Genomic DNA, 9,932 nt, shown 5'->3' with positions numbered 1-9,932 from the left:
TGAGGGACGGACGTAAATGGAAACTGTTTCAAGTATTATAGGACAGAGGGAGTATAAGTTATTAAATGGAACATACCGGCTAATAAATGAAACATATCAGCCGAGCCTGCCGCATGTAATTTTGCGTACCGCAGTCCACACCTATAAAAGTAACTTGCAAATTTGCAATCATTTACAAATGGATGTAATATTCCTTATTCACTTCCAAAAACGTAATATAATCACACTTTTGGAATATACATCTTGTCACTAACAAGTAAACAAAGAAGAATGTGATCACACTGGTGTTCTTTACACAGTCATTACACTAATACTACTAGCATAACTATTAGCACCCCTAGTTCTATCTCCGGTACTATATGATTGCAAATTCAAATTCATTCCAGAAGAAGAAGATTCTGATGTATTCAAAACCCTCAACTCATCATCTTGATTAGGTGCTCTCAACGCTTCTGGCAATGTCATCTCACCATTCAAGTACCTCACTACAAGTCTCATGCTAGGTCAAAACTGAGGTTCATTACTTGAACACATCAATCCTAGCTTTAGCACCGTTAAAACTTCCTGGTGGTTGAATATTCCGCTCAATTTAGGATCAACTACTTCCATAGTGTTCCCTGCATTCATCTTTGACCAAGCCCAATCAACTAGTACCAGCTCCTCAGTTTTAAGCCTTGGTTCTATTGGCCTCCTCCCACATACAACCTCTAGCAAAAGTGCCCCAAACGCGAACACATCAGAGCTAGTGGTTACATGTCCCATTCGTGACAACTCCGGTGCCAAGTAACCCAATGTGCCTATCTCCCTGGTCGTGCCTAAATCCTTCCCATGGTCATGCAACCGTGCTAGTCCAAAATCACCAATTCGACTGTTAAAATCACCATCTAGTAAAATATTGCTTGCCTTAATGTCCCTATGAACTACAACTTTTTCCCACTCTTCATGTAAATACAATAGTCCAAAAGCAACACCCTTTATGATTTTAAACCTCTGCTCCCAACTAAGTATTAAAACTGGTTGATTCTGATGAAATAAGTACTTATCTAAGCTTCCATAAGTCATGTGATCATACACAAGTAATAAATCACCTTTGTGACGACTCCAGCCCAAGAGTTTGACTAAGTTTCTGTGGCGAAGTCGGCCAAGGCTAGAAATTTCTGCTACAAATTCCGGCAACACCTGTTTCGATTCATGACTAATTTTCTTAATTGCGATGTGGGTGTTAAAATTCTGTAGAACTCCTTTATACACACTTCCAAATCCACCTCTCCCAAGTAACTCCTCTCGAAACCCTCTTGTTGCTTCCTTCAGTTCTTGGTACTGAAACCGGTGAGGCCCGGTTGTGATCTCCCATTCTTCGATTATTTCACGATTCCTTATCCATATTATCACATATATAACACCACAAATAATGACTAAAAAAATAAAAACAGACACTGAAATAGATGAAACAACTGCCAAAGTTGCCTTGCGATCACCACTTAAACTATTAGGAGGGTGTGGGAGTGAAGGCATTGAAAGAGATTTAGCAGGTCCACTCATGTTAAAGCTCCAGCCTAGAACATAATGCAAGCTCGCAAGTAAACCAGTGGCAGCAGCAAATCCAACATACATTTCTTCACCAAACATTTTGGCAAGATCATACTTAAATGAGATTAAGGGAATACTTGGTTTAGTAGGAAATGGTTACATTCATAAGATGGTTTGAAGCATCATAACCAATCCAAGCTTGAATTGTGTATCCACCTTTCAATGATACATCTTTTTTGGTAGAATTCTCCGTAAAATATGAAGCTGGGACAGACACGTTGGAGACCAAACTGTTAAGATCAATACCAACGTGATTATCATTAATATCCCCAAACTCGAAATCTTGGTCTGTGTCGAATTCGACAGCAAAGATGGGGTTAGTGAAGTCTCCGTGCATATCATGGGCATTATTAAAGAGGCCAAGGTATTGACTAGGGAGGGCCGTGTAGAGGACAATTGTCAGGGAGATGATAAAGGTCAGGCCATGACCACCAAGGAACTCGTACATTGGTAATGTTCCGAAAGTAAAAACAGTTGAGAATGATGAGACGGAGCCATTTGAGGTGTTTTTAAAAGGAATTGGAGTGGCGTAGAAGACGCTCCCCATTATACGGTTGGTGTTGGTGGTCAGCTGTATGATGCTGTTATTGTTGATCAACTTAGCGTTGTTTTCTAAAATGATGGTGCTGCCTGCTTTGCTGAAATCTTCGTAGAGGAAATGTACTTGCTCAGCGGTTGTGATTGAGATAGTAATCAGGTATAATAGAATGCCCAAAACCCTGAGGTGTTTAAACATTTTGGAGGGAAAAATGAGAAGAATCATTGCAATTTTAAGGGATGAGAAATGGAGACAGAGATTTGAAGGAGGTACTCTTGTACTCTGTATGACCGTATATAAGTACTAGTTGTTCACTCCTTTCAGTTTAGATAATATGATTACCCAATATGATGCTAAACGACCAAGCTTCTAGTCGTATGAATTGTACCTTGTTACTTTGAGGTTGGGCTTCAATCCCATTAGTGACACTTTAAAGGTGGAGATGCCTTACCTTTCCCTCTTCACTCTCAAATTGTCTGACCTGCAAATACCGTAATAAAAAATCCCCTCTCCTTAGTTTAAATAATATTCCCTCCGTTTTTAAATACTTGCTCCATTTTCCTTTTGCGGCCGTTTTTAAATACTTGCTACATTTTTTTATTTGGAAAGTTTTTACAATAATTAATTCATTTCTCTCAACTAGTGGACCCAATATAAATCATATTTTATTAATTTTATATTCTCTCTTCTCAATTCTCTCTACTATTGTTTTTTACAATTTTTAATTTTTTACCAACCCTACTACCTTCATATTTTATTATTTTCTCCAATTTCTCATAAAACTCCGTACATGAATAAATGGAGCAAGTATTTAAAAACGAAGGGAGTATATATATATATAATAAAAAAAAATCCATCTCCTTGCTAAACGCGTAAGGTAGAGAAACAAAAAAAATTGTTCAAGACTTCAAGTCAACAAATGGGAAAACAAGATTTCAGAATTCAGACAAGAGTGAATGGAATTAGGTAGATACAAGGATACAATTGACACACTAGCAAATTTGACAAAAAAAACACAATAAAGTCTGAAAATTTGGAAATAAAATTACTTGATTAGTCGTGAAGTCTGAAAAGTTAGATAATAAAAATACTTGATTAGTTGTGCATGCCTTTTATGAGTCAGCTAGTATGTACTACTCCCTTCGTTTTTAATACTTGCTTCATTTCTTCATGCGTGAAGTTTTAGGAGAAATTGAAGAAAGTAATAAAATATGGAGATAGTGGAGTAGATGGAAGAATAAAAAAAAGTAAATCAAAAGTAGTAGAGAGAATTGGATGAGAGAGAATATGAAATTTGTAAAATATGATTTATATTGGGTCCACTAAGTGAGAGAAATGAATTAAATATTGTAAAAGTTTTTCAAATAAAGAAATGAAGCAAGTATTTAAAAACGGCCGAAAAAAGAAAGTGAAGCAAGTATTTTAAAACGGAGGAAGTAGTATTGTTTCCAATGAATTTAGTGAATGGAATTAGGTGGATAGAATTGGCAGTACAGTAGCAAATTGATGTAAGTGAACAACAATCAGATATCATATCATCATATCATATCGCTAATATATAAAGCTGGTCTCGCAACCAAACCACGAGACAGTGACACTTGGCATTCTAGTTTTTTGCCAAGTGTCGCACCACGTAGGAGATAAATAGGTATTGTTGAATTTTTGGATAGATTTTTTAACATAAAATTGTTGTATAGAGTTTTTTATTATCGATAGAATTCTAATATTTCATATATATATACAAAATAAATCATAACTTTTAATAAATATCCTATAACTCAATTCTATTTCCATCATTAAATTTGTTTTAAAAAGTTATTTAAAATAAGATCGATTTATACTATATTTAATCACAAACTTTTTATACATAGCCGGCCATACCGTGTTACCAATTATTACAAGAGTTACTTCGTTAGTGCTATAGGGGTTACTTGATCAGTGTTATAATGGAGTAAAGTATACAAATGGTCCATTATGTTTGGGGTTTGTTTGATTTTAGTCCCTAATGTTTGAAATGGTTGAATTTAGTCCCTCAACCACCACTAAGGAGGTGGCCTAAATGCTGATTGGGACAAACGTGAGGGAAACGTTTGATGATTTGGATCTAAAACATCAAACATGAGGGACCTGCAAAAGATGACTAGACAAAACATAAAGGACCTTAACTCATTTATCTGATATAATTGCTGAGTGGACTAAACTTGAGGAACTTTGGTTGATTTCATCAGCAAATATAACAAAATAAGAAGCTGTTGAAACATTAAGGGCTTTAATAAATGCAGAAAAAAAAATTTTAACAGCCAAAATAACTGAAATTCACTATGTATTAAAAAATTAGTCGTTACACTTGAAAATGGCTATATAAAGGAGTTTATCTTCAAAACAGGACATGGCAATTCCAAAAACATGCATTTGCTGCTTCAATTAGTCTATCCTTTGTAGAATTGTTGGAAGTTTCAGCCTAAAGAGAAAAAATAAAAAAATAAAAAAAAAATTCTTGTCAGTATTTTGATAATGTCTAGAGCAGGGGTTCATTTGGCAGTGCTACCACTTGCCACTGTGGTCTGCCATTGTTAAGGACTAGATCATGGACTAAAGACAATCCAGGAAGGAGGTTCATGGCATGTCCCAATTACGATGCAGACACAAACAGAAGGGGGTGCAAGGTTTTCAAGTGGTTTGATGAAGGGCAGACTGAGTGGCAGAGAGATGTGATATTACACTACTACAAAATTGGCCAAAGAGACCATAAATAATAGACCTGTTTACTACATAAGAGGTCTCTTTGTTCCAAGAGACCATTCACCATTAAAAACCGGTCTCAAAACAAATTCAAAAGACAAGTTTTTAAAGATAACCGGTCTCTTGGGGTATTTTAGAATATTCTAATATTTTAATTAAAATAGTTTGAGACCAATTGTTTTACAAAACCGGTCTCTAGGTGTTTTATTTTTTTTATTTTTTCAAATTAAAAATTGGCAGAGACCAGTGGAAAGTAATAACCGGTCTCTGCTTTTCCTAATTCTAAACCGCCAAATTAAAATCCCTAAAATAATTTACTTTCACTAAGCTTTCTCTCTGCTCGAAATTTTTGCTTTTCCCTCTTAATTAGCTTACTCTGATCTAGTGTCGATCAAACTCTCCTTCCCTTGGCTTAGCTTGACACCGCGCTAAGGCTGCCGACGTACCTCCGTCCACCTCCACCTAAAGGTTGCCGACGCGACTGCACTGAAATTCCGTTGCTTAACTGCACTCAACTAATAATTGCATAATTGCATTCCATCTTTACACCACCGTTCGCACTCCATTGTTACACAACCGTTCGCACTCCATCTTCCGGCGCACGGTAGCAACCGCAATTCCACTCGATTTTTCATTCAATTGTTGGAGAATTCTCCAATTGTAGGATTAAAACCCTAACTTTGGAGAAGCTAAGGCCGCGCGAGGTATTAATTTTTTTTTTTCTTTCAGTTTCGATTTTTCATTCAATTGATGTTGTAACTATGTATTTGGTACATATAATTCATAAAAATGAATGATTTTTGTTCATAATCTACTGTTTTATTGAGGTTGCATTGCCTTGGTTGTTTTGCTATATTATAAGAAGAATACTGTTATAAAAATGCATAATGATTCAAATTCTTTTCAGTTTTTCTATTGTATCTATTTGCATAAAATTTGTATCTTAATCGTCTTGTTATACTGGTTAGTTGATTTGGCTTGGAGAGCTTTGTTTGAGATAGGAGCAGTTATATATAGTAGTTCTTAGGAATTTGATTTTCCCGCAAAAGTTCTGTTTTGTACCTTTGTAAAAGGTGTATAAAATATAGTATATATAAGCTTACCCCACATGTAAGGATTCCTAAAATAATTGCATGTGAAAAAATATGTGCTATAAAAAATGACAGAACATGAATGTAAAAGCTCTTCAAATTTGATGTTCATGCTGCTCACATTAAAAAAAAATAGTAAATGACTAGTGGTCCATGTTTCTACTCTTTACTTTGTATAGTATATTGTTTGTGCTTAAAAAATGAATAGGAAGAGCTTATTGCTATTGTTTAATGAATATGATATTTGTTTTTTTACAGAATATTAATATACTCTTGCAATTTATACATATATATATATATATTTGTTATAGATTTGGTAAATCTTGTGGTTATATTCTAAATTTCCTTTATATAAGCTTTACTTATGTGATATTTTTAAGTTAATTTATCTCAATCTTGTTTTTCGACTTCTATACAATATTAATATACTCATGCAATTATTGTTTTAATTATATATATTGTTTTATAGATGTTGTAAATCTTGTGGTTATATTCCAAATTGCCTTTATATGAGCTTCACATATGTGACAGCTTTAAGATTTGAGGTCTTGTTCTTGGTGGTTAGAAATGGATCGAAATTGGATATCAACATCGAAGCCAGGTGACCCTGAATATGCAGCAGGGGTTAAGGAATTCATTAAATTTGCAGTAGAAAACAGTGGAGGCCGCTCCAAGCTACGTTGTCCTTGTTTTATGTGCCATAATTTTTTGCATAAGAGACCCGACGAAATTCTCAATCATTTGAGTAAATGGGCATTTGATAAAACATATACCCGTTGGATCTGGCATGGAGAGTTTAGGGACATACAAGATAGTGGTAGTGGTGAGAAAAGGGATGATGTGCGCGAAGTTCATAATAATAATGAGGGTGATCAACTGGAGGACATGTTGCATGCAGTTGAGGATCAATTTGATAACAACCCTTCCATGTTGGAGAGCTTGTTAAACGACTCTGAAAAACCATTGTATGAAGGTTGCACCAAGTACACAAGATTATCAGCCATACTCAAATTATACAACCTGAAGGCTGGTCATGGTTGGACGGACACAAGTTTTAATGTGTTATTGGAATTGGTGAAAGACATGCTTCCCAAAGACAATGTCCTTCCTATTGGTACATATGAGGCGAAAAAGACACTAAGCTCTATGGGTTTACCTTATGAGAAAATGCATGATTGCCCTAATGATTGTGTATTGTATCGTAATCAATACGAATCGTTAGAGAGTTGTCCGATTTGTAAAGCCTCACGGTATAAGAAAGGGGATCGGGGAGTACCTGCCAAAACATTATGGTATTTTCCAATAGTACCAAGGTTGAAGAGGTTATTTTCAAAAGCAAAAGATGCAAAGAAGTTAACCTGGCATTTTGATGGTCGAGTAGACGATGGAATGCTTAGACACCCGGCTGACTCTCCGCAGTGGAGGTTTATTGATGCAAAATACCCCGAATTTGCGCATGAAAAGCGTAATTTACGCCTTGCATTGTCTACAGATGGTTTCAATCCATTTGGTTCCATGAGTAGTACGTATAGTACTTGGCCCGTTATGTTGGTGACCTACAATTTACCCCCATCATTGTGCATGAAGAGAAGGTATATGTTCCTTTCGTTGCTAATTGCAGGGCCAAAACAGCCGGGAAATGACATTGATGTGTACTTGGCACCTCTTATTGACGATTTGATTATGCTTTGGGAAGAAGGTGTGGAAGTGTTTGATGCACATCGCAATGAGAAGTTTAATCTGAAAGCAATGCTATTTTGCACCATTCAAGATTTTCCGGCTTATGGTAATCTTTCGGGGTATACTGTGAAAGGGGAAACATCTTGTCCTATCGGTATGGAGGATTGCAAGGGACAATGGTTAAATGCATCCGGCAAGCTTGTTTATCCGGTTCATCGTCAATTTTTGTCGTCTGATCATCCATATCGAAAGAGAAAGAATGCGTTTGATGGGAGATAAGAATTTAAAGGGCGACCAAAAGTCATGTTAGGTGAAGAGGTCTTTGAAAAGGGGAAGGAAATTGAAATTACTTTTGGAAAGAAACATAGAAAAGCTCTTCCTACCCAAGGTTTCAAAAAGTGTTCATGTTTTTGGCAACTGTCCTATTGGAAACACCTTTTTGTGAGACATTCACTTGATGTTATGCATATTGAGAAGAATGTGTGTGATAGTTTAATTGGTACATTACTCAATATCTCTGGTAAGACTAAAGATGGTAAAAAGGCTAGAGATGACTTGGTGCATATGGGGATTAGAGATGAATTGCATGCTGTTACGAATCAGAAAGGTCGAGCATACTTGCCTCCTGCTGCTTACACATTGTCTAGAAAAGAAAAAATCGAGTTTTGTGAAAGCTTGGCTATTTTAGTTTTGATGATAAACTCATTAAGTACATGTCAATTAATTTTCTCACTGTTCATAGATCTAGTGACATGGTTCGCTTGTTTTAACCTTAGGGGATAGTAATTCAATTCTCACTGTTCCATCCTTGTGTTGGTTTTCAGAGCTCAAGAAGTATGATAATTATGCATTTATGCTATCTAATCAAGCCAAATAAAGAGGCTAAGTCATGTTAAAAAAGCATGTTAATTGAATGTTAGTCAGGCAGTCAGGGTGGCCTTTGAAGTTGGGAAGATTGTTGAAAATAAGATTTTTGCAACCGTTACACTTGTGATTATATACCTTCATGCATCCGTTTGAAAAATATTAATTGACACTAAGAATTTTTTTGCATTAGAATAGTAGTCAGTCAAAAGTGACCAGATTTGTGGCTTTAAATGAGTTTCTTGGAGAAGAAATTAATGTGGCTTATATATTGTACTTAATTACTACCATGCGACTCAATTGAAGATTTACTAGAGGATTAATATATAAAACTAGAAACCACTGGAGCGCATAATTTGCTGTCAGTGATATGCTGTCAGTGATACAAAGCTTACAATAAAACCAGAAACCATTGGAGCGCATAATTTGCAAACCAGGTCAATTCTTCTAAGAACTGAATTCAACTTTGTTAATACTCCAGTAGGCTGGTCTTCTGACATCACAACCACCCTGCATATATTTTGATGAATTACTGATTGATAAAATGTTCAACAAGCGCAAACTTAAGCAATAAAAAGCACATAAAAATATAATTGGTTGAACATCAAGTGAAGGTTTGAAAAGTATGGATTTGCTAAGTGAATAAATTTCTCTGTTGTTAGACGATTTTAATATTTGAAAGGGTGTTATACTGTTATGTAAATCTAAATTGATGTAAAGACTATGCTCTTTAAACTCGAGTAGACAAGTAAAACAATTATTGCGACTCCAGCAGCTATAAATGACAGATTCTGTGACAGTGTCCAAAGTTGAAGAACCTGTAAGCAGAAAAGCAAGATACAAATATTATTTTTGCTGCATTGGATAAATAAGTTGGAAATTGCTATAAATGACAGATTCTGTGACAATGTCCAACTATTATCTACCTTCTTCTAAAGCTTACATGCGTGTTGTTTTTGTGTGAAACCATAAGGAGGACAAGCAACTAGATAAGGAGTTGAATATGACCACACCATCCCCACGATCAACATCCTCCCAAGCATCAACCACTTGTACATATGTTTCTACCGACAAGGATCGTGAGAAGGTAACATCTACTTGGATGCGTGTTATGAGAAAAAAAGCTATGGGAATGCAAAAGACGGGTGATACCATCTCCATAACTATCCCGGAAAGCGTGTTTCTTAACGAAAATGGGTTGGATGTTTCACTTGACTTTGAAGACTTGCTTGATTGGTGTTTCCAAAGGGAGGTCGGAGAATCGCAAATGAAGGTCTTCATGAAGTAAGTTTCCATATAATATAGGTTCTAATTTTAATATTGTTTTTTTTTGGCCCATTAACTAATATTCATATGACTTTTCATGGGACAAGGCACCTAAAAGAACGTGGTCAAAAAGAAGGTGTCTCGGGAATGTATGGGTTCTG

The 9,932-nt window shown here is 35.7% G+C and overlaps 1 protein-coding gene and 1 pseudogene across 1 annotated transcript; one reads left to right on the top strand and one right to left on the bottom strand.

Annotated features, from left to right (window-relative positions):
• Positions 1–291: 291 nt before the first annotated feature.
• On the bottom strand, positions 292–2,326 carry LOC145566655 (L-type lectin-domain containing receptor kinase S.4 pseudogene; annotated as a pseudogene).
• Positions 2,327–6,528: 4,202 nt separating this feature from the next.
• Positions 6,529–7,920, top strand: LOC145566654 (uncharacterized). Its single transcript, XM_081626005.1, has one exon. The coding sequence runs from the start codon at positions 6,529–6,531 to the stop codon at positions 7,918–7,920; it is 1,392 nt and encodes a 463-aa protein (XP_081482131.1).
• The last annotated feature ends 2,012 nt before the right edge of the window (positions 7,921–9,932 follow it).

Source organism: Chenopodium album, chromosome 11 (genome assembly GCF_948465745.1).
Source record: "Chenopodium album chromosome 11, dcCheAlbu1.1, whole genome shotgun sequence".
NCBI lineage: Eukaryota > Viridiplantae > Streptophyta > Magnoliopsida > Caryophyllales > Amaranthaceae > Chenopodium > Chenopodium album.
Note: the sequence above shows the minus strand (reverse complement) of the source record. Positions and strands in the feature narration are given on the sequence as shown.

Bases quoted from the DNA above. Each gene is read 5' to 3' on its own strand.
- LOC145566654 (XM_081626005.1), top strand. From the start codon at position 6,529: ATGGATCGAAATTGGATATCAACATCGAAGCCAGGTGACCCTGAATAT.